The following is a 24,576-nucleotide window of genomic DNA, read 5'->3' as shown; positions in this document are numbered from 1 at the left end:
TCCAACCTGTGTACTCTTTCTCCAGTTCCTCGATGTTCTCTGGGGTCAGCAGCTTGACGTTCAGCTTCCACGTCCCCCCCCCCCCCCGCCTTTCGGTCCTCCCGCAGGTGGCAGGTGGCTCGCAGGAGGCAGTGGTCAGAGAAGAACACCGGCGTGACGTCGGTGGTTCTGACCGTGAGGGGCTCTGACAGGAAGATCCGGGAATGGGCTGAGCCATCCGATTGTGTCCAGGTGGCTTGCGGCTGAGCTCCACCTGTGGGGTCGCCAAAGGCGTCGCGCAGCTTGGCTGTCTTTACCGTAAAGTCCTGGACGCAGTAGATGTCGTCAATCGTGAAACCGCAACAGTCCATCAGGACCTTCTGGATGAAGGTCACTCTCGAAAATCCGTTGCCCTTGCTCTGGTGTCGCACTGTCAACCGGACAGAGTTCTTGATGCCCAGGCCTCGGGCCAATGTGCTGTTGTCTTCAGCCATCCTGTTCACCGCTGTCGTTGTTGTCGCTGGTATGGGATGTTAGATTGGGAGCCAATTAGCATTAGGATCCACCCCTGCGTCAGCGCAAAACCTTCTCCGCCTTCCAATCTGATAAGAACAGATACTACACTTGATCTTAGCCAAAAGGCAACGGAGGGACACAAGTCAATGTACATGGACGACGTCACCGTCTTCTGCTCGGATCCGAGGTCAGTTCGCAGGCTGATCAGCATCTGCGAACAGTTCAAGCGGGCGTCAGGGGCCAGGGTCAACTGCACAAAGAGCGAAGCCATGCTCTTTGGCAACTGGCCTGACTGATCCAGCGTCCCCTTCACCATCAGGGCTGATCACCTGAAGGTGTTGGGGATCTGGTTCGGAGGGGCCGAGGCGTGCAACAAGAACCGGCAGGAGTGAGATGGACACAGTGGGGTGGTTCCCTGAGCAGACTGTCCAGTTCATCTGGCAAAATGCCTCATAGCCAGACCTCACCAACAGGCACCAAGACCTCGCCTGGCTGGCGGTGAGAGGGGCCCTCCCAGTCCGATCCCTCCTGTACGCCCGGAACGTCGCCTCCACACCCCTCTGCCCACGGGAGGACTGCAGAGAGGAGGAGTCGGTGACCCACCTCTTTGCACACTGTGGGTTCGCGGAGAAGGTGTGGAGGAGGATGGAAGGGGCTGTGTCGAGGTTCATCCCCAGCAGCTGCGTAACAGAGGACTCTCTGATCTATGGGCTGTTCCCGGGGACGCACACCGAGACCAACAAGCAGAAGGGGGAGAGGGATGACATTAGAAATTGGAGGCCCATCTCACTCCTGAATGTGGACTACAAGATCCTGTCCAAGGCTATCGCCAACAGGGTCAAGTCTGCACTGGTGCAGGTGATCCATCCGGACCAAACCTGTGCCGTACTGGGCAGGAAGATCTCAGACAGCCTCACGCTGCTGAGGGACACCATTGCCTACGTGCAGGACAGGGGGGTGGACGCCTGCCTGGTCAGCTTGCACCAGGAGAAAGCCTTTGACAGGATATTGCACACGTACATGGCGGATGTACTCTCCAAAATGGGATTTGGGGAGGGAATCCGGAATTGGATCAAACTGCTCTACAACGGAATCTGTAGCGCAGTCCAGGTCAACGGGTGAGAAACAGACAGCTTCCCCATCAGGTCTGGAGTCAGGCAGGGCTGCCCTCTCTCCCCTGTCTCGTTCGTGTGCTGCATAGAACCCTTTGCCGAAGCCATCAGGAGGGATGAGGGCATAAGAGGGGTGACGCTACTAAGCAGTGGAGGGACCCAAGTCACAATCTCCCTGTACATGGACGACGTCACCGTCTTCTGCTCTGATCCGAGGTCAGTTCGCAGGCTGATCAGCATCTGCAAACAGTTCAAGCAGACGTCAGGGGCCAGGGTCAACCACATGAAGAGCGAAGCCATGCTCTTCGGCAACTGGCCCGACCGATCCAGTGTCCCTTTCACCATCAGGTCTGATCACGTGAAGGTGTTGGGGATCTGGTTCGGAGGGGCCGAGGTGTGCAACAAGAACTGGCAGGAGCAGACTGCCAAGGTCAAACAGAAACTGGGGCTGTGGGGAGGGTGCTCCCTATCGATAGCGGGAAAGAACCTGGTCATCAAGTGTGAGGTGCTCTCAGGGCTACTGTACTTGGCGCAGGTGTGGCCAGTCCCCCGCTCCTTCAGCTCGGAAATCACCCGAGCAGTCTTCAGATTCGTCTGGGGATCCAAGATGGAGCAGGTCAGACAGACCACCATGCACAAGTTCCTGGACAATGGGGGCAAAAACGTCCCCAATGTCGCCCTCACCCTGATGGCCAGCTTCGTGTGTGGCTGCATTAGGTTGTGTGGATCCCAGGTACGTGGGCACCAAGTACCACTGCGTGCCCAGGTTCTACCTGTCGCCCTGGCTACGAAGGATGGGTCTGGTCCCTTTCCCGCGCAACACCCCTGTCAGCTGGTTGTTGCAGCCATACCTGTCCTTCATAGAGAAGTTCTTTCAGGTCAATGCCTTTGACCACAGGGCCATCAAGCAGTGGTCAGCACGCAAGGTCAGCAGGCACTGCAGGAGAAGGACGTAATGGACACGGTGGGGTGGTTCCCTGAGCAGACCGTCCAGTTCATCTGGCAAAATGCCTCATCGTCATACCTCACCAACAGGCACCAAGACCTCACCTGGCTGGCGGTGAGAGGGGCCCTCCCAGTCCAATCCCTCCTGTTTGCCCGGAACGTCGTCTCCACACCCCTCTGCCCACAGGAGGACTGCAGTGAGGAGGAGTTGGTGACCCACCTCTTTGCACACTGTGGGTTCGCGGAGAAGGTGTGGAGGAGGATGGAAGGGACTGTGTCGAGGTTCAACCCCAGCAGCTGCGTAACAGAGGACTCTCTGATCTACGGGCTGTTCCCAGGGACGCACACCGAGACCAACATCCAGTGCTGCTGGCAGATCATCAACTCGGTCAAAGACGCTCTTTGGTTGACTGGAAACTTGATGGTCTTCCAGCACACGGAGATGTCCGTGGGGGAATGCTGCCGGCTGGCACATTCTCGGCTGCAGGTGTACGTGCTGAGGGACGCACTCAAATTCGGTGCAGCCACCGCAAGGGCCCGGTGGGGAAGGACCACAGTCTAGGGTTCTTCTCCCGTGGGAGTTGAGGGGTAGGGGGGTTGGGGGTATACCCCAGTAAATGTAAATATGAAAGAACAGAGTGCCATGTGGGTGGCAAAATTTTGAATTTTGAAAATGTTAAAACAGTAATGGTAATAACTGTAAAGAACTGAAAGTCATTGAATGGTTGTTGTATATAATTTTATTTTTGAATAAAGTTTGTTTAATAAAAAAATCAGTTTTTTGAATAAAGTATATTTTGTTTTTAAAAAAAAATCAGTTTCCAGCTGTAACGTGAGTTGACTGGATCTGTAGCCAGTACAATAGCTTAATCAGTTTTTTAGAATTTAATACGACTTCCCTGATTTTTGTATCCAAAGCTTCAATCAATAAAAACAAATAACACATGTTGTTTTCATCACCTTATCCATCTTTCCTGTTTCAGAGAACTGAGTTTAAACCTCTGAACTTCAAGATGCCTCTTTTCTACACTTCTCTGTATCCTGTCATTATATTTTGGTGTTGTTCTTTTTGCAAGTTTTCTGCCCACTGTATCAATGTATTGATAGCTTCTTACAGTCTATAACTTTTGTTTTCCTCAGCATAAACCCAGGCCAATTTTGAGAAAGCAAAAAAAAGATGTGAGTTGGGAATACCGTTCAAAAATAGGGAAATATCTATTTCCAGATTAAATGTATCATGTCTTCTGTTCCTATATTCTTTATCCACACATGATAATCTGTTGTCATTTAAGGCTTTGCCCATGACTAGCTGGCACCGAGTCTCATTTGCCATTCAGCCCCTGTGCTTAATGACCAATGCTGGGAGGAGATGTTACAATTTCTACTTCCAAATCCTCCATATCTCTCCCATGGACCTACAATATTCTGATACAATATTCTGGCCTCTTAATTATTTCTGTATTTAAGTGAACCATTTTCATCTGATGTACCTGTAGCTGCCAAGGTCTAAAAGCTGTGGTTTCATCCCTACACAGCTCTGCCTCTGCCTTTCTGCATCACTCCCTAAAAACCCCTTTTGTGTTTTAGTAGCAAAATTTCATTTGAAAATGGTTTGTTAACTATCATTGGTGCTATATGTAATGATCTCTTGAAATATCCAATTCATGGGTGCTATTCCATTGTTTTAAAATGAAATAATAACTTTGTTTTTACTCAATATCACATGAAGATTTTATGCTACAATAATTAAAATTGATAACAAATTTCATGGCTTATGCAGGTGATATTAAATTCTTATTCTTTAATAATGAAAATCACTATCTGTTAATTTCATCTTTTAGAATTATGCTTCTCAGCTGCTGGTGAGCCAGGGGTTAGATCTAACCCAAGGAGTTGACTTCTTGAATCCCAACATGCAGCAAAAGCTTGAAGGAGTAAAAAGTTGGATTCGGCGTGAAATACAAAAGGAACTTAAAATCAAAGAAGGTACAGAGAACTTGCGCAAGGTGACGACAGATAAAAAAAATCTGGCATGTATAGAAAACATTTTGAAGATCTCAAATCAAAAACTGGAATCCCTGCATTGGGAGCTTCAGGAACTGAATGCACGGATCGTCATGGAGAGGGACAATCTGAGAGGTGAGACAACCCTTTCTCTAAACCTCAACAGCAGAAACATCATTGCTCGAACTGGTGGTTAAATTTCAATTTAGATTTGTACTGTATTCCTCTTAACCAGCCCTACAGTTAGCCACATACATGTTTTTATATAGGCTGTGATATTGATATTGATCTTGACTTTTGCTTGCTTGGTGGCTGAGTGTAGTGGCTATAGTACGTTGTGGGATCTTCCCTGAGTAAATGGCAGGATTGCAGCACTTGGCTACCTACAAGTACAAGTGTACAGCACAAAAGTCCAAAAGTAGTGAAACTTTTAATAACATATTCTAGGACGTCTGGGATTCTGGTTAGCTGACGTCTTTGTTTTCTTGCTGTGCTGTGAAATTGTTTTACTGATCAGTGTTGTCATTTATGCTTCACTCAAGCCTCCACTTGCATTTCTTCATATAACTTCAGCTGTGTTTCCTCTTTGATGAGCATCCTTTTTAACCCCCCCACCCCCAGCCTCTTATTCTGTCATGTATCCACTCCACTCTTACTTCCTTGATTCTGAACAGTTAGAGTACGTACTATACCTGACTGCTGCCATCCATAGGCAGATGCAGGGGCAAGCTTTGTGTTTTGTGTTTCGGATTTCTCCGTACTGTGTACTGTTTGCAAAAAGCAGGTCTCATTCATATAGGTAGGGAAAGATATAGGGGATGTTTAAGATTTTTTTTTCTCTAAAATTGAAGGGCCTTCCAAAAGAAAATGTTGTGTGCATAGGTATAGCCGTTTCTCTAGTGTTCACAGTATTTATGTGTTTTGCAGACTATCTTGGGAGAGGACTTTTTTTAAAAAAAAACCTGAAATTGGAGAGATTTTTGGGAAATTTCTTACCTTAAGCCTTCTATCATAATGTAATCAGAATGGGAAGTGCACACTTCATGTACCAAAAAAGCAGTGGTGCATGTCTGAACTAGCAAGATCTTGCTTGATTCAACACAGAGCATACGGGCATTCTGATAATTGGGATAATGTTAGTATGAAGGTGGCCGGATATGTTGTAATAACTGAGCAATTCATTGCTAGGTTGACTTTCTATAATATTTTCTTGTTTGCCATCAAAGTGATTTATGACATGTATTATATGTCTAGTACAATTGCAACAATGCAGTTTTAGAACTAAATTAATGAAGGAGTTCATAAAAATACTCTTGGACCTATGATGCTGCATATGTGATATTTCAATTTTAGTTTTCACTGTGTGCATTATAGTTCGGTTATTGTGATTTGATAGTCCATCTCTGTAAGGCTGGCAATATAATATACCTTCAAATTTCACACACTCTTTGAAGTATAACTGAAACACTTAACACAATTTATGCGGTAAGAGGTGATAAGAAGATTCATTGAGACTTCATAAGATAGTCCTAGTCCTGAAGGGTTTCAGCCTGAAACGTCAACTGTACTCTTTTGCACAGATGCTGCCTGGTCTGCTGGGTTCCTCCAGCATGTTGTGTGTGTTGCTTGGGTTTCTAGCATTTGCAGATTTTCCCTTGTTCATAAGATAATGGTTTTCAACTGGGGGAAGAAAAGTTCTTGCATTGCTTCTTGCCTCAAAAGTTTCTAAAAATTCTTCTTGCACAATTGGTACCGTGAAGTCCAGTGAGTTGAAATAAACAACATCTATGGTATTGTTCAGGATTCTGGAAAAAGCTCTCTGTACTTTTATTAAAGATGCAGTGGGATCTTTATCAAGGTTTGAACTACTGCAGTAGGCAAGCAGATTAGATGATTAAATGTCTTTTTGAAAGTCAAAGTTTAACAATATAATATTGCATAAAACTTTGTAATTTTAAAATGAAATGTAATGTTAAGTTCTTTTGGATGAGAGATTTAAAAAAAACTCTTTGGCTGCTTTTCATCTGTCTGATAGTCTGTTTATGGTGAATAAACAAAGTATCCAAGGCTAACATTTAATTTCCACAGATGGTGAATTATCTCCAGACTCCTGCTGCTGGGAGCAGTGTCTAACTCCATTGGGCAGTCGAATTGCAGCTCTAAAGAGACAGCTAAATATTGAAATGAAGGTGAAACAGGGAGCTGAAAACATGATCCAAATGTACTCAAATGGACTATCAAAGGTAAGCTCTCTGCTCTTGAACTCATCTGGTTGGGACATCTGAAGAAGACTGAACTTAGAATGGTACCTTGCACCATTAGTTTTCATACTTTGAGGAGACTTTAGCAGCAGGGTGGATCAGGCAACCTGCTTGTCAATGGATGTAATTTAAAATAAGGCTGCAAATGCTTATTTTAAATTGCAGCCTTGAACGTGTTAAGATGCAAAAAATAGAAAAACTTGGTATTAAGTGATGAGGTTAGCAAGGATTTCCTTGATTGCCAAATTGGAGAGAGTTAAGTTTGAAGCTAATATTCCACACTTTTGAATCTTCAAAAGAATCAGAATGATAATTTTAATGTTGCAAGATGTATATCTGGCTCTCTGTAAACATGAATATTAAGTGATAGTTGCTTTGTTATTGGCTTGGAGATTGGTTTGTCAGCTTAGTCAGTCCAGCAGTAATTTTTGTTTCATCACCTGGTGTTAGTGATGCATGTCTCAGTGATTTAGCAGCTATATGCTTTAAGACAGTCATGACAAAACATTTCTGACTAGATTATCGATCGCTCTGAGATTTTGTGATTGCTTTTCTTATTCCTCTTTCTGAGGACGGGAGAAGATGTCTGCTGCACAGTGGCTAAGAATTTATACATGCAACCCCCACTTTCCTTGTTATGCGCATTCACTAGAAGCTGCTTTATTGTTTCTACTTAAATACAGCTGCAAGAAGCAAAATTCATTTAAATATCTATGTGAAGTCTGGTATTTGAATGTTAATTGCTTCCTCTCAGCATGATATACTTAAAAACAATTGTTCTGTGATTGTTGCCAGGATCGTAAGATGTTAACAGCAGCACAGCAGATGTTGCAGGACAGTAAAATAAAGATTGATATAATCAGAATGCAGATCGTCAAAGTAACTCGCACTATTGGAACACCCATTGATGCCAATGAAACTCTAGGTAGGCAGTGAAATTGGAAATGCATGTTAGAAAATTTAACTATTTTATGGAACTTGAGACTTTATTTGTCAATGTTGTGGGGGTGGGAACTGTTCCAGTTTGGATTTGCGCCTTGTGGCTGAGAAACATTCAAGAAAGCTGACATTGAGAAATTCGGTTGATGAACACTTGGCTTGAAGAGCTTTGAAACTCCTGGTGGAGAGTAGTAATCAGTGCTCCAATGCCCAGTTATAATAATTCTTCATGGTGTGATCAGTAATTTATTGTCCCTTCATGAAATAAAGGAGACCATCAAATCAGCTTTAATGTTTAATTTTACTACTATAGTAATAGAAAATTACTATAGTGGTGCTTAGGTTATAGTTAGAATTTGGAGCGCTAGTATTTTGTGCCTCTTATGCCATGAGCAAATTGCACATATTGTAAAGTTTCAGGTTCCTCCTTGTGTGAGGATGCTACTCATCAAGAGTAATTTTAGTTTAACTAATTGTTAATGTGATAATTACATCATACTATCAGTACAAAGTGGAGTTCCATTGTCTTCACATTTCCATCCGTGTCAAACATGATCAGTTATCACCAATTATCAACTGTCTCTGTGTGTGTCTCTCTCTTTTTGTGTGTGTGTGTCCTCTTTCCCCCCCTCTTTCCCCCCCTCTTTCCCCCCCCTCTTTCCCCCCCCTCTTTCCCCCCCCTCTTTCCCCCCCCTCTTTCCCCCCCCTCTTTCCCCCCCCTCTTTCCCCCCCCTCTTTCCCCCCCCTCTTTCCCCCCCCTCTTTCCCCCCCCTCTTTCCCCCCCCGGTCTGTTAGTAGGGTTTGATATGCGAGTCCTGGAGTGCCCTGACAGGCACTGCTTGCCACATACTCAGCAGGTGAGGCCTGGGGGGCAGCAGGGGCAGAGGCTCTGTTGTGGCACTTCCTGTGCCTTTCCTCTGTTGCCTCCATGAGCTTGTTCTCAGCAGCGTCCACATCTTTTCTGATGCCGTCCCTCCACTCCCTCCACTGTGAGTGATCTTGAGCCAGATCCTCCAATGTTGATGGGGCAATGTCAGCTTTCTTGAGGCTCCTATGCAGAACATCCTTGTACTGTAGTCACTGGCCTCCTCGCTTTCGGGTACCACAGGACAGTTGACTGTACAAAATGGTGTCAAGTATGTACTCTGATAATAAATTTTACTTTGAACTTGGAACAGTTGGACTTATCAGAAATGTATGGTTGCTTGACTTGTATGGGGACAGGTTTTTAGGATTCAGAGCCATTGTCTCTGGCTCAATCTGTTCCCAACAGCATCATGGAACTGCCTCCATCGGAAAGACTGGTGCAGTTCAAGGCAGCAGATCGCCACCACTTACTAAAAGGCATAAGTGATGGGTCATAAAATGCTGCCATTTCAAAGGACGTCAAGATCCCAAAATATTTTAAATTTTTTAAAAAATGGTTTTGCTGTAGGTCGCCATATTAAATAAATAGAGCAGTTGGTTGGAATGAGCTGCTTGTTAACATTTGATCTTATTATCTTCTTGTTCTGTGTTCCAACCAAGGACACATCAGTTCTCTGGAGCTAAGAGTTGAAGAACTGAGACATCACCTTCGAGTTGAGTCTGCAATAGCAGAAGGTGCAAAAAATGCAGTGAAGTTGCTAGATGGAAAGAAGGACCAGGAGAAGAGAGTTCTGGTTGAGGTACGTTATTCTTAAACAGTTGCACCATTTGAGCTGAATGAATGAGCAAGTGTACAGGAAATCAATATTTTTTGTGGGAAAATGTGATTTTTAGTTAGATACTTTTCATCTGAACGACGAAATGAAATACAAATAGAAAGCAGTGGGACACAAATTCTGCAGATGCTGGAAATATTGAGCAACACACTCAAAATGCTGAAGGATCACAGCAAGTCAGACAGCATCTGTAATGGGGAATAACCAGTTGACATTTCAGGCCAAGACCCTTCATTAGGACAAAATGGTGGGAATTTTATTTAAGTTGCAATTATGTTTTGGATGATACTAGAAGAATAGGTAGTACCTAAAGAATCAATAAATTATCTTGGGGCAAAAATGTAAGAAGATTTACTTTTGCACCTTCAAATTAAATTACAAATATTGTGCTACATTTGCCTTTCTGGGAAGATTTGTGGGAAGGAATTATGCCTGGAAGTAGCTGAATGTTACTTGGGGTTTTAAAGAAGGAATTGTCTCTTCATCTATACAGTGTGCATGTAAAATCCAATTGATGAAGCATCACATTGACAGTTTGTCTTAATTCTAAAATAACTTTTCTTACAACCAAATGATCAACAAAAATATTGTTTGATGGTACCAACATTTTAGAAAATTTTTATGGTTTGCTTTGTATTAACTATTATTTTTTTAGAGCACATATGCAAATCTTTTGGCAAACAGTTGTGCAAGGAACTTTGAAAAATAATATGGTACCTTTTGTATCTTCCTGACCAAGTAGATAGACATATTTATTTAAATAATGAAAAGTACAGTATGTCTCTGCACCACTAAATCTAAAACTCCATGACTTTTTCCACCTGTCAAGCCTCAGTTGAAATTTGTACAGCATCCTCTGAAAGTTGCACTCTTTCTTGTCATTAGCTACATAAGCTCTCCTTAATGGGCAAATTTCAAAGTGATTGCCTTCATTTAAATCTCTTTATCTTAGATTTATTCCTCTGTGCCTCATGAGCCATCCATTGTAACACTTGCTAAAATGGGTCCTGGATACTACAGGTCAATTACTGGATACTACTGGTCAATTCTACTTAATAACAGTTTCAAATTATGAGAACTTCAAGCATAGGTGCTTATTTTGCTCAATTCTGCACACATACTTGCATGATGTGATGAAGTTCTCTGATCATATTAACTTATTTACATAAATATACACAGTTATGCTGTCCTTTTTATTCTGCAATACAAATCTGCCATTTCATTTTGCTATTTATGAACACACCATTTCTTGTTGTTTTTAAAAGCCCTCTTGAGGGCAAAGGTCTGATAATCTCCCATGACGTGCCTTGGGGTATGATATGCACCTGGACAGACAGAAAGAGCGACAACCACTTCCATTGCTTAAATGAGCAGAATGAAAGATTTCTGATGCCAACCCCAGGTATCAATGCAAGCAGAGTACTACCACCTCGGTGTAAATCTCCCTTCAGAATGGGCAAGGAATAAGTTGAACATAAAAGCCAATTCATAAACTAACTTTGTTTTAAAATATAATAGTTTTCAGTGTGAAATAAGTATTGTTTTTGACAAATGTTTGTTTTCACATCAGGCACAATCACAGTTGTGGGAGTCAGCCCAAAAAATAAATCTGCTTCGTATGTCACTGGAGTGTCGCCTAAGAGAACTCCCTAATGATCATTACCTCCAGGCAGTTATCAAAGAAGAGTTGAAAATTGTGAATTCGCCATCAATGGAACTAACTCCTTTTGGTGCTTCATACCACACTTTGGCCTTCATTAAATCAGCAGCATTAACAGGTAGAGGCTCTTTATTTTCTCATTTCCAAATGGCCAACGAGAAAGATTGCTGTTATATTAATGGGATTTATTCAATTTATGTATTTGGAGATGCTCATGCCACCCAATTGCACCCATTGGACCAATTAACCTACAAATTCTTAAATCTTTGAAATGTGGGAGAAAATCAAAGCACCCAGAGGAAGCACCAGGAGAAAGTACAGTGCCAGGAACTGAGCCTGGGTCACTTGTACTGTAATAGTGTTAGGCTAACTATGTTGCCCCAATTCTGTTTGTGATCTGAGCAGCATAAGAAATTGAGATTATAGGTTCTTCCCCCCCCCACCCCATCTACTGCTGGTGGGAAGTCTCCTAATCTTTCTCTGTGTTCTTCCAGAGAAACAAGTACCATGACAATTCCTGTGCTTTTGTCCTGATAGTTTGATAGATTTGGAGAATATTTTGTCACTCATACATGTTCCAAGAAGTTCTTGGTGTAGGTTTATTTTACATTTTATATTCCTATTAAAGTTTTTCTTTATCGACGTATAAATCTTTTTAATTTACTTTAACCATTGTATTTTATTTTTTGGTCATTATTATTAATTCTCTGAAGGTGAATTTTTTTAACATTTTGATATATCTTTTTTTTCATTTTTTGTGTAACTAAGATGGCGGTTTCATTTTTAAAATACTTGCTTTTTTTAAAATTTCGCCTTTTTTTTGTCATCTTCGTTCTATAATGTCTTATCACATTCTAACTTTTATTTGTTCGGGTTTTAACCCGATTTATAAGTTACCAGTGTTCATATTCTTTTTGTTTTCTTTTTACTAGCAATTATATTAAGAAGTCTGTTTTAGCATAGTGTTAATTACTTTTTAGGATTTTGGGTGGATTTTTTTTTCTCCTTTATATATTTGGAGTCACTTTCTGGAGACATGGGGATAGATTTAGTGTTACGCTTTTTTTCCTGGCCTCCTTTAGGCTCAGGAGGGTCTCTTTTTCGTGAGTGGTGGGTGGGGGGTTTCTTTCTAATTCTATTGGTCGTTTTATTAGTTTTTCTGGTTTTTTCATTTGGGCTGATTTCAAACTACTAAAATGTCCGATGTGTCGTCATTTCCGGTTCCCCCACTTATTTTTGTTCCTCTTCCAGGTGCATGAGTTCATACTTTGGTCAACTCTTTATATACCAAAGGGTTGATTTTAGAAATATGGCTCAGACCATTAATTTTGTCTCTTGGATTAAACCATCCAATTAAATGGAAAAAGATTTTTAAAGTATTCCAAAGACTGAAAGCGCATATTATTTTTGCACAAGAAACTCGTGAGGAAAGAGGACAATCAGCATTTTTTTTAGGTTTTGGAGGGATCAACAGTACCATTCGAATTCAAATGCCAAAGTAAAAGGAGTTTCAATTTTTATTGACTCCTCCATTACATTTGTTCAACGCGATATTATTTCGGATCCGAATGGTAGATTTTTGTTAATTACTGGGTTACTTTTTAATAAGAAGGTTGCTGTGGTTAATGTTTACACTCCAAACGTGGATTATCCTGATTTCTTTAAGTCTTTATTTACTTCTCTACCTAATCTAAATGAATATATGTTAATAATGGGTGGTGACTTCAATTGTTGTTTAAATCCTTTGCTGGATAGATCTATATCCATTCAGACTTTACCAAATAAGTTGGCCACTTATATCAATTCTTTTTTGACTGATATTAGGATTTTCGATATTTGGAGATTTCTACATCCTAAGGACAAAGAGTTTTCATTTTTCTCACATGTCTATCATTCTTACTCGAGAATTGACTACTTTTTTCAATGAAAAAAGTTTTATTCGTTTTATTCCATCTGTAATTGGTTGTAATTATGATGTTATAGCCACCTCTGATCATGCTCCAATGAAACTTTCTATTAAATTAATGGACAAAGCTCTTAGTACTAAGCAATGGCAATTTGATTCTACCTTACTACAAGATCCGGATTTCATTAAATTTATAAAGGAACAGATTGATTTCTTCTTCTCAACTAATTCCACGGATGAAATCTCCTGCGGAACACTTTGGGACACTTTTAAAGCATATATATGTGGACAGATTATCTTCTATTCTGTTGGTTTGAGAAAACGTATTAAGAAGAAAACTCTTTTATTGGTTGATAAGATTAAAGAAATTGACAAGAAATATTCGATTGCTCCTAGTAAGGAGCTTTACAAGCAAAGGGTTGAGCTTCAAATGGAACACAGTTTATTACTTACATCTTCAATTGAAAATCAATTAATGAAAACCAGAAGTGATTTTTATATACATAGTGATAAATCGGGTAAACTGTTAGCTAACCAATTGAAGAATGCTTCGGTTAAATGTCGAATTATTAAGATTCGCCAACAGAATGGTGAAATGACAGTTAATCATGATGAGATAAATAAATCTTTTCAAGATTTTTGTACCTCCCTGTATCATTCCGAATTTCCTCATGATCGTAATACCATGCTTGATTTTTTCGGGAAATTGAATTTTCCAAAATTGTCATCTGAAGAACTTTTAATATTAGAAACTCCTATTACAGATGCAGAAATTAAAGGTGTTATTTCCTCTACGAATTCCGGGAAAGCACGAGGTCCATATGGATATACAGTGGAATTTTAAAAGTTTTTTTCCTCTACTCTTTCTCCTTGGTTATGCAGGGTTTTTGAAGAAGCAATTAGACTAGGTAAACTACCACAATCTTTTTATAGAGTTTCCATTTCTTTAATATTGAAAAAAGATAAAGACCCTACAGACTGTGCATCCTATAGACCAATATCTCTATTGAATGTAGATTCCAAGATCTTTTCCAAGTTATTGGCGACCAGGCTGGAGAAGGTATTGCCTCAGATTATCTCGGAAGATCAAACTGGTTTTATTAAAAATCGCTATTCTTTTTTCAATATTAGGAGATTATTGAATATTGTTTATACTCCTTCACGTAGTACCTCAGAATGTGTCATTTCATTAGATGCGGAGAAAGCATTTGATAGTTGAATGGCCATATTATTTATTTACTGTGCTTGAGAAGTTTAATTTTAGTCCGACATTTATATCCTGGATTAAATTGATATATCATACTCCAGTAGCCTCGGTTTTTACAAATAATCAAAGATCTCCCTTTTTTCATCTATTTTGGGGTACCAGGCAAGGCTGTCCTCTTAGTCCATTATTATGTGATATTGCTCTGGAACCTTTGGCAATTGCTATTAGAGAATCATCTAACATTTTTGGCATTACTCGAGGGATAGATATACATAAGTTATCATTATACGCAGATGATTTGTTATTATACATTTCTGATCCTGAGAAATCCATTCCTGCAGTTATATCATTATTGGCTCAGTTTAGTAATTTTTCCAGGTATAAATTGAATCTTAATAAGAGTGAATTGTTCCCCTTAAATAGACAGGTTCCAATTTGTGGAAATTTACCTTTTAAATTAGTTAGACTTTTTTTTATATACTTGGGGATTAAAATTACAAAAAAATCATAAGGAGTTATTCAAGTTTAATTTTTTACCCTTAATTGATCAGATTAAATGTTTGTTTACTAAATGGTCACCATTGTCTTTATCTCTGATAGGTCGGATTAATGCTATTAAGACGATTATTTTACCCAAGTTCTTATATATATTTCATGCGGTACCAATTTTTATTCCAAAATCCTTTTTTGACAATGTTGATTCAAAAATTTCCTCATATATATGGCAGAATAAAAATCCTAGATTAGGTAAAAGGTATTTACAGAAGTCAAAGAACGAAGGTGGATTGGCATTGCCTAATTTTAGATTTTATTATTGGGCAATTAATATTTGATATTTGAATTGTTGGTTAAGGGATTTGGATTTATCTCCTAGCCCTCACTGGGTAAACCTGGAAACTAAATCTGTACAAGGATTTTCATTGGGTTCTATTTTAGGGACTTCTCTTCCCTTTGCTCTTTCTAAATTGCATAAACGAATTGACAATCCGATAGTTAAGCACACTTTACGTACATGGTTTCAATTTCAGAAATTTTTTGGGTTGAATCAGTTTGTTTTAGCAATTCCTATTGTATCCAATTTCTTTTTTCATCCCTCTATTATGGACCAAGCTTATTCAGCTTGGAAGACTAAAGGTATACTACGATTTTCTGATTTATTTTTGGAGAAATTGTTAGAACTAAATCCTTTTCAGAAAGGTGTAATATCAAATGTTTACAATATAATTATGAAAATGCATTCAGAGGCCTTTTATAAGATTAAAAATGATTGGGAAAGAGAACTTAACCTTACTATCCCTATTGAGAATTGGGATAAAATTCTTCAATTAGTTAATTTATCCTCTATATGTGCTAAATATTCATTGATATGGTTTAAAGTAGTGCACAGGGCTCATATGTCCAAGGATAAATTGGCTCATTTTTATTCCCATATAAATCCTATATGTGACAGATGTCATTCTGAGATAGCTTCTTTAACTCATATGTTTTGGTCATGTCTGCTTTTGAAAAAATATTGGAAAGACATTTTCGATATTATTTCCATGGTATTGAACATTGATTTACAACCTCATCCTATTACTGTAATCTTTGGTTTACCAATGATAGAGTCAATTCATTTATCTTCTTCTGCTTGTCGGATGATTGCATTCCTTACATTAATGGCTAGAAGATCTATTTTGTTGAATTGGAAAGAAATTAATCCCCCTACCATATTTCATTGGTTTTCTCAAACTATGTTATGTCTAAATTTGGAAAAAAATTAGAAGTGTCATATATGACCCTTCTATTAAATTTGAAAAGACTTGGAGGCCATTTATTCAATATTTTCACATGATGTAATTCGACCTTGTTCCAATCCTATTTGATTATATGTATGTTGAGAGGATTAGAGTTGGGGACACTGATGATTCTTTGCCTTTTTATAGATACTATAAACTGCCCATTTTAAAAATAAAAAAAAATTCTTCCCTTTTTTCCTTTTTTTCTCTTTATTAGTTAGTGGTTAGTTTGTTAGATTAGTTTTTCTTGGGGCAATAATTTCTTTTTCCTCTTTCTCTTTTCTGTTTTTTTCAACATGATATACCTAGTTTTTTTGTTGTTGCTTTGTTTATATGATAGTTCTATCACTCATGATTTGGGAAGACTTAACTATATTGTACTTATTGCTTGTGTATCATTTTATGTTCATTTTAATTTTGTAATCTTAATAACTATGTATTAATCTTATCATGTTGATATTAATAAAAAGATTGAGAAAGAAAACATACATGTTCCAAGAAGTAATGTAGTACATTTATTTCCTAACCTAATTCCACAGGAACATTAGAAGTGAAATTAATAGGATGCCAGAATCTTCTTGAAAATGTCCCAGGTTATTTGTGGTTGAGAAATGCTTCAGCTAGTCCAGAAATACCTCTGTCATCTGTCAAGACACGGGCTGGATGTCATACAACAAGTCGATCTTTAAAATCAGAAGAGCGAAGTAGTGAGTATTTAGTCACTTTGCATTTTTTTTAGTGGTGGGGAGGCATTTGGTTGTGAAATTTGTACTTCATCTTGGGTGTGCCCTTTGCTATGCAGACTCCAGATAGGTAAAGTGTCCCCACCACTACCAGCCTTCCTTTGCCTAGATTATGTGATACAATATATAAACACGTATATCTTTACAATATCTACTCATGAAAACAGGAATAAAATTGAAGACTGAGTTAATTCTTTTTTTTTAACTTTAGCTGAAGTGAGTGCTGTTCTGAAATTGGACAATCGAATTGTGGGACAAGCAAACTGGCGTTCAGTGAAGAATCAAGCCTGGGACCAGTCCTTCAGCATTGAACTGAACAGGGTATCAATATTTTATTATTGATATGAACAGCAGTTTACCTCTGAGCCAGCATGATTCAAATTTTGAATTCATGGTTTTGGTTAGAGCTCTAAGGCCATGGTAAACATTTACAAATTAATGTTTGACTGCAGTTAAATTGTCCAAAATTGTGTACAATAGTTTGGGAAGAATTTTAGGGCCAGGAAAGAGTACAGAAGAGATTTTCCAAAATTACAATGGTAATTAGATGTTTAGTTGTGGTAGCATTGTAAAGAAAACAAGATATTTATTAATAGGCTACAAAACAAATAGAAAATTGGTTCTAGGAGGAGTGATTGTTATTTAAGTGGGTGATCTTGAGGTAAATTGGATTGAAAGGTTGTTTTCACTTCTAGAGTAAATAACTGGAGTGTATTTAAAAATCTCAAGTTTTTAACAGTACAGTACAATTTCTTCATGGAATATCATTAAATGTTCATTGCTCTAAGAAGACAGTGGATTTTAAAAAATGCTGAATTACATTTAAAGAAAACTCGATTATGTTTTAAGAGTTACCGAGTCATCAAGAAATACAGCACAGGAACAGGCCCTTTGGCCCATCTAGTCCGTAGTGAAGACATTTAAACTGCGTACTGCCATTGACCACATCTCTCCATATCCCTACTATCCATGTACCTACCTTAAGCATTGAAATCGAGCATGCATCACTTGTGCTGGCAGCTCTTTCCACACACTGAGTGAAGAGATTTCCCCTCGAGTTCCCCTTAAACTTCTCACCTTTTACCCTTAATCCATGATCTCTGGTGTAGTCCCACCCAATCTCAGTGGAAAAAGCCTGCTTGCCTATGTATACCCTTAGTAATTTTGTATATCTCTATCAAATCTTTCAATCTTTCACATTCTAAAGAATACAGTCCTAACCTATTCAGTCTTTCCTTGTAACTCAGGTCCTCCAGACCCAGTAGCATCCTTGTAAATTTTCTCTGTACTCTGTTGGTAGGTGTCCAAATTAGGCCTCACCAACGTCTTGTACAACTTCAGCATAACATCCTATTTTCTGTATTCAGTACATTGAATTATGAAGGCCAATGTGCCAAAAGCTTTCTTTAAGACCCTATCTACCTGTGACATCTCTTTGAACGAATTATGCAGCTGTATTCTCAGTTTTTTGTTCCACCACACTCCTCAGTCCCCAAAGGCAGATTATGATAGTAGATGGAATGTATTCTGCCTAGAGATTTCTGACCAATGGTCTTCTGCAGGCATCTGTTCTGGGACCTGTGCTCTTTTTGATGAGGAAGTAGAAAGGTGGGCTAGTAAGTTTGCAGATGACACAAATTTGTTGTGGATGGTGTAGAAGATTGTTGTAGTAACAACAGGACATATAGGATGCAAAGCTGGGCTGAGAAGTGGCAGGTGGAGTTCAATCTGGACAAGTGTGCTTTCACATCACCATTCACTCCTGGAGATCTGTTCCATGACTACTCAGTGGAAGAAGACCATATAGATAGTATTGAGGACCTTGACATTAAATCCACAGGTCATGTGTATGTGGAATAAGAAGGAAATCATCTCAAACTACACTTGCTGAATCGGGTGCAACCTGCTTTTTCTGTGGCTCTCATACTGGATTCATTAGTCAACTTGGAATCTCCAAAACTGGACAAGAAGCAAGATGCTCTTGACGTTGAGAGATTGCCTAAGAAGAACATCATATTAAAATAATGATCGTATCTCTATAGTTCAATAATTTGCAAAAAAAAAGTACTTGATTTAACATTTGTAGAGGCTATCCCAAAACATTGAAGTGCTTTGATGTGGTCACTGTTATTGTAAGTAGGGCAGGAATTAAGAAAATTAAGCCAAAAATCAATTGGCTGTGTAAGCGTGCAGCATGTGTGCAAGAAATATCTTCACTTGTCAAGAAAGTGCAATATAAAATTTAACTGTTAGTAAAGAGTGAACCTGGAATAGTAGAATAGTATTCTTGGCCCTATAGCCATGAGGCCATCCCCATAATAAAATCTGCAGCTTTTAAATTCCTCTTGTGTTCAGAAAGCAGATTCTTGGTCTCATTCCTTCTCACTACACTGATTAGTTACAGAACCACCTGCTACTGAAGACCCATGTACTTCATCAATATGCTTTTAAATATTTTTAAATGAAGGTTATTGGTACAGTCACATAGGAATGCAAGGAATCTTTAAAAACATTAACTATTAAGTAAACCTGCAATCCCATTTTTTTTTTGCTGCTTTCAATGGAATTTCTATTTTTTGTCATAAAGTGTTTAAAATTCAGCTTAAAGAATATACAGATGCAACATAAACTTCTATATGTTTGGTTTCCTGCCACATAGAATCGTGAGTTGGAAATTGCTGTTTACTGGCGGGATTGTCGAGAACTATGTGCGGTAAAGTTCCTACGACTTGAAGAATTTCTAGACAATCAGTGCCACGCAATGACTGTATCCTTGGAGCCACAGGGGGTACTTTCCGCAGAGGTAAGTTTGTTTTTCTTCCTGGAGCTTGTCTGCCATTATGGGCAAGTGAGTTTATGCTATATTGATAGAGATGTGGGAATAGACTGGAGAGTCTAAAAATATCTCTCCCATACTGTGATTGAATCAGGTTTAATATCATCAGCATATGTTGTGAAGTTTGTCATTTTGCATCATTGCAATGCATTGTAGTAAAAACAACAAATTACAATGTGTGTGTGTGTATGTATGTGTGTGTATTTTTTATATATAAAATAGTTTTTTTTAAAAAGTGGGCAAAAAGAAAGGGAAACAAAATACTGAGGTAGTGATCTTAGGTTTATCATCCATTAAGAAATGATAGCAGAGGAAAGAAACATTAAATGTGTGTCTTCAGCCTCCTGTACCACTTCCTTGATGGTAGCAATGAGAAGAGGGCATGTTCTGGGTGATGAGGGCCCCTCTTGATGGATGCTGCTTTTTTTGAGGCATCACCTTTTAAAGGTTTCCTGGATGCTGGGGAGAGCCCATGATAGAGATAGTTGAGTTTACAACTTTCTGCAACCTTTCCTGATCCTTCCCCACCACCAGATTGTGCTTGGCACGGTGAATACTTGTGCTCTGCTTAAATCCAAAATGTTGTGGTTGAGGTTGGAATCTGTGTAATTCATCTGCAGTACTAACCTACTCTCTGAAATGCATAGTATGAAACTTGCCCAGAGTCTAGTTTAATTTTTTTTCCATAAGTTATTGGAAGCACTAATTTGTAGTGTTAATAAAAAAAAAACTCTTCAAAGCTCAATTAGCTGTGAATGTTGCAGGTGACCTTCTGTAATCCTGCTATCAATCGAGGACCAAAGTTACGACGTCAGAATCGAATTTTCCCCAAGCAGAAAGGTCAGTACCTTCAAATATTTCCAAGCATTGAGCTCTCAAATTTAGAACGATAACTTTTAAACACTACATTAAAAAATAAAGACCATAAGACATGGGAGCAGAATAAAGATTAGCTTTATTTGTTGCATGTACAGTGAAATATATTGATCAACACAGTTCAGGGATGTTCTGGGTGCAGCCTGCAAGTGTCATATGCCTTACAATTTACTAACCCTAATCTATGCATCTTTTGGAATGTGTGAGGAGACAGGAGCACATGAAGGAAACCCCCACGGTCACAGGGAGAACATACAAACTCCTCACAGACAGCAGTGTGAATTGAACCTTGATCTGCCAAATGCCAGCACTGTCAAGTGTTGTGCTAACTACACTTGGTTACAGTGTTGCCGTTTAAATGTTGGACATTTGCTTTCTGGTTCATTTCTGATAAGCCACTATTAGAATCTAGTGCATTAAGGGGAAAAGAACGGGAGGGCTGGGAGCTTTGGTGTTGCTCGAAGTGTTCAGTATGTGAATCTACAGGAGTTCTTGACTTGGAGACTTTGCTTTTTCCACAGGGAAACACTTTCTGAGAGCATCACAGATGAATATCAATATTGCCACGTGGGGGCGCCTAATGATGAATATGCTGCCTCCATGTAGCTCCATGACAACAAGTCCACCGTTGCCTACAGCCAATCCCAGTTTCACAGTGCACAATTCTAGCACCATGTCACCACAATCGAGGCAAGTTGCATGAGGTGGTCTTAAAAGTTGAAAATAGAGAAAAATGGTAATAGAAAATAAATGGGTCTAGAACAATTTAAAATGATGAGCACAACCATTATAAGGAAGCATCATCTGGGAAAGGGAAAAACACAAAAACAAATCAAGAGCACAAAAAAAATATGGGCAAGATTATGTCACCAGGCCTTTGAAGCATGCCCTGCTGTTCAGTATGATCGTGGCTAATCTACGCTGGCGTCAGCTCCTGCTCTGTGCCATTTCCCTATATGACCAATTCCTTAATCTTTCAAATATTTATCTTTCTCAATCTTAAAGACATCTGACAATCTGGCCTTCAACTTTGTGCCAGGTAATTCCAGAGATTTGCTACCTTACCTTTTGAGAGAAAATTTCTATGTACTCCCAATTTAGTTCAAAGCACATGTAAATCCACATATACTACTCTATGTTTCATTTTCTTATGGCCATTCACTGTGTCAAACCCCCTTGGGATCTTATGTTTGAGTAAGATCAAGCATATTTTTCTTAACACTATGAAATACAGACCCAAAACTGTCTAGCCTCTCCTTGATGGGGCAACTCCATTATTCCCAGGAATTAGGATGGTGAATTTCCTTTGGACCTTCTCCAGTGCTAATGAATTCTTTGGGTCACAACCAAACTAAATGCAGATGTTCTGTAGAATGACCTCTTAGTCTGCTTCCAATTCCCCCAACACATCATCAGAGATGCACAAGATATGAAACTGAAAAATGTAAGTGGTTACTTTTTGTGAAAGCTTTATTTGGGGTCCTAAACATTGATAGGAAATGAGATAGGTGTTTGTTTTGTATCTTGCACTTTATATGAGCAACACTTGTGTTCTCTAGCTTTGCTGTTCTTTTTGTGTTTACGAATGGGACACTATGTGACCTTTTAATTCCAATATGTTGATCAGACACTTGATCTTGCTATTATTTATTTGGGCTCTCTGTCAACCCATTTATTTAAACTCAAATGGGTATGACCTCTCTGGGCTAATTTTAGAGTGTAGCAAAATGTCAGCATTAGTATGATGAAGAGCTCATTTTGAAGGGATTTGTGGGCAACATCTGAACTTGCTTAGCTGACCTGGGGTCAAGCTTATTGTGAATCTTGAAGCTGTTGTAAATGGGAGAATTTAAAGTGAAGGAATGAGAGCTGTGCCATAGGACTTGAAAACTATAAGATTGTGTGGCCAATAAAGAAATAATTAAATTACTCCCAAGCTTCCAAAGCCTGTAACTAGGGTGGGAAAAGTTCCAGCATTAGGGGACTTTGAGCTGTGTTGCTGTTAAAGGGTGGCCACTGTTTAGAGCAATCTTTTTTTTATTCCATGGACATCTACCGTTAACCAAGGAATCTCTGGTCCACAGTTTGGGAACACCTGGTTTAGAGGATACCAGCTTCATGATTAATGGAAACCTGATTTCAGGAGTGCTGCTTTGAATTCAAAACATCATTAGCAGTTTTGTTATTGATTTTGATCTTGTCGGTTACCAATAAATTCCATCCTATGTTTTTTTATTATACAGAGTGTATTGTGTTGGGTAGGAAACAGTTCCATTTGGGAGGAAGTGTATCTTTGCTTGCCCCAACTGAGATGCAGTGCAATTTTACTATGTTGATCTTGACCTACTGTTCTCAGAAGTAAGTACGGCCCCCTCACCGGGCTCGTATGGAAACTGGCTCGCTGCCAGCCCCGCTAATGGTCACGGGATTCAGCGGCAAGAAGGCCACATTTCATAAACAATAGGTGTCTCGGGTCAGTATAATTCGGGGTTCAACCCAACAGGAACATTGTGATGTTCTGATTAAAGAAACTTCAATTTGAGCGAATGCTGTGTTAATACAATTGAGGGTTGGCAAGAAATAACAAATCATACACCGGATAACGTTATAAAGTGTCTTTAAAAATTTCAGTTTTATCAATCAGTTTGTAGGAAAAAGAAAAAGGGGAAAAGGTAAAAGCCCATTATAGTTAAACCAGTCTAAATGTGCACATCGTTGGAGCTCATCTTGAAGTTGTCTTTTTACTTGGGCTCCAGACACCATCTGCATGAAAGCAGACACCACGTTCCATCTCAAACAAACTAGCACTCTTTCAGGGAGAATTGGCCCTTCCTCCCTGGAGCCATTCATTTGCACAAAACACCTTGTGCAATGGAAACGATCCTTCCCACAGCATCCGCAGCCATCCATAGCTCCCACCAAAAAGATCAGAAGCCCCACCAGTGTCCTTCACAAATCTCTCCTCACCCAGCTTTCTCTAGAACCTTCTTCCAATTTCACCAATCTGATTGGCTGACACAACATTCCTAAGTTGAACATAGCCCCTTGTCTTTAGCCGAAAACCCAAACATACTGAAAGCAGAACACACTGTTTTTACAGAACTGATAAAATGAAATACCTACATCATAGCAGTAAAAATCTTAACCAGGTCATTACGTAAGATACATTACTTCTGTTCAAATTTGAACTGATAAAGTAGTATTTTCTACAACTTTTACCAGCGTGTTCACTGGCTTCCTTGAATAGGGGAAACATTCCAGTATCAAAAAATCTAAACCAAGAAGGTTGTTGTTGATACCTTTTCTTTTGGACTCTATAAACTTTGGTAGGCATTAGATTTCACCGTAGCACCATTGATCAGAAAGAGAGAAATAGAGCCACATTTGTATGCCTGGGGATACTACTCAATAGTTCAGCTTATGTTAGCATGTTGTGATGATGTAATTTCCACCATTGTGATGCCTTTTCCCAGGGAAGAGGATATATTTGAATACATTGGTAATAATATTAAATGAATGTGCTTATGATGTCTAGGTATTTCATTTTTGCATATCAGTACATAGAAATCCCAACAAGAGAGCATGCGATATTGGATCTGCTATGAGGGAATGAGACAGGGCAGATGACAGAAATTTGTGTAGGAGAACACTTTGAATCTAGTGACCACAATGCCATTAGTTTTAAAATAACTATGCAAAAAAAATGAGTCTGGTCCATGGGTACAGATTCTAAATTGGAGAAAGTCCAATTTTGATGGGATCAGAAATGATCTGGCAAATGTAGATTAGGACAGACTGTTTTCTGGCAAAGGTGTACTTGGTAAGTGGTCGGCCCGCAAAAGCGAAACTTTGAGAGTTCAAAGTGTGTATGTGCATGTTAGAATAGAAGGTAAAGATAACTGTAGGGTACCTTGGCTTTCAAAAGATATTGAGACTCTGGTTAAGAGAGAAAAAAGGAGGTTCGTGGCAGGTATAGGCAGGTAGATTGAATGAGGTTCTTACACAGTATAAGAAATGCAAGGGAACACAAGAAAGAAATCGAGAGCTAATATAATGCATGAAGTTACTCTAGCAGAAAAGATGAAGGGACAAAATTGGTTCTCTGGGAGAT

The 24,576-nt window shown here is 39.4% G+C and overlaps 1 protein-coding gene and 1 pseudogene across 1 annotated transcript in view; one reads left to right on the top strand and one right to left on the bottom strand.

Moving 5' to 3' along the window:
- LOC140731095 (serine/threonine-protein kinase N2-like) overlaps positions 1-24,576 on the top strand; it is a 51,423-nt gene that overhangs the window by 3,730 nt on the left and 23,117 nt on the right. Inside the window, exons 2-11 of the mRNA XM_073052375.1 lie at positions 4,394-4,691; positions 6,645-6,799; positions 7,613-7,742; positions 9,284-9,423; positions 11,030-11,237; positions 16,550-16,717; positions 16,965-17,074; positions 19,413-19,556; positions 20,354-20,429; positions 20,987-21,155. Of these exons, the coding sequence (XP_072908476.1) occupies positions 4,394-4,691; positions 6,645-6,799; positions 7,613-7,742; positions 9,284-9,423; positions 11,030-11,237; positions 16,550-16,717; positions 16,965-17,074; positions 19,413-19,556; positions 20,354-20,429; positions 20,987-21,155 (1,598 nt within the window). The remainder of the gene's footprint in view (positions 1-4,393; positions 4,692-6,644; positions 6,800-7,612; positions 7,743-9,283; positions 9,424-11,029; positions 11,238-16,549; positions 16,718-16,964; positions 17,075-19,412; positions 19,557-20,353; positions 20,430-20,986; positions 21,156-24,576) is intronic.
- LOC140731287 (U2 spliceosomal RNA) lies at positions 505-633 on the bottom strand (annotated as a pseudogene).

Source organism: Hemitrygon akajei, chromosome 7, assembly GCF_048418815.1.
Source record: "Hemitrygon akajei chromosome 7, sHemAka1.3, whole genome shotgun sequence".
NCBI classification, from domain to species: Eukaryota; Metazoa; Chordata; class Chondrichthyes; order Myliobatiformes; family Dasyatidae; genus Hemitrygon; species Hemitrygon akajei.
This window is presented reverse-complemented; position numbering and strand designations above follow the sequence as displayed.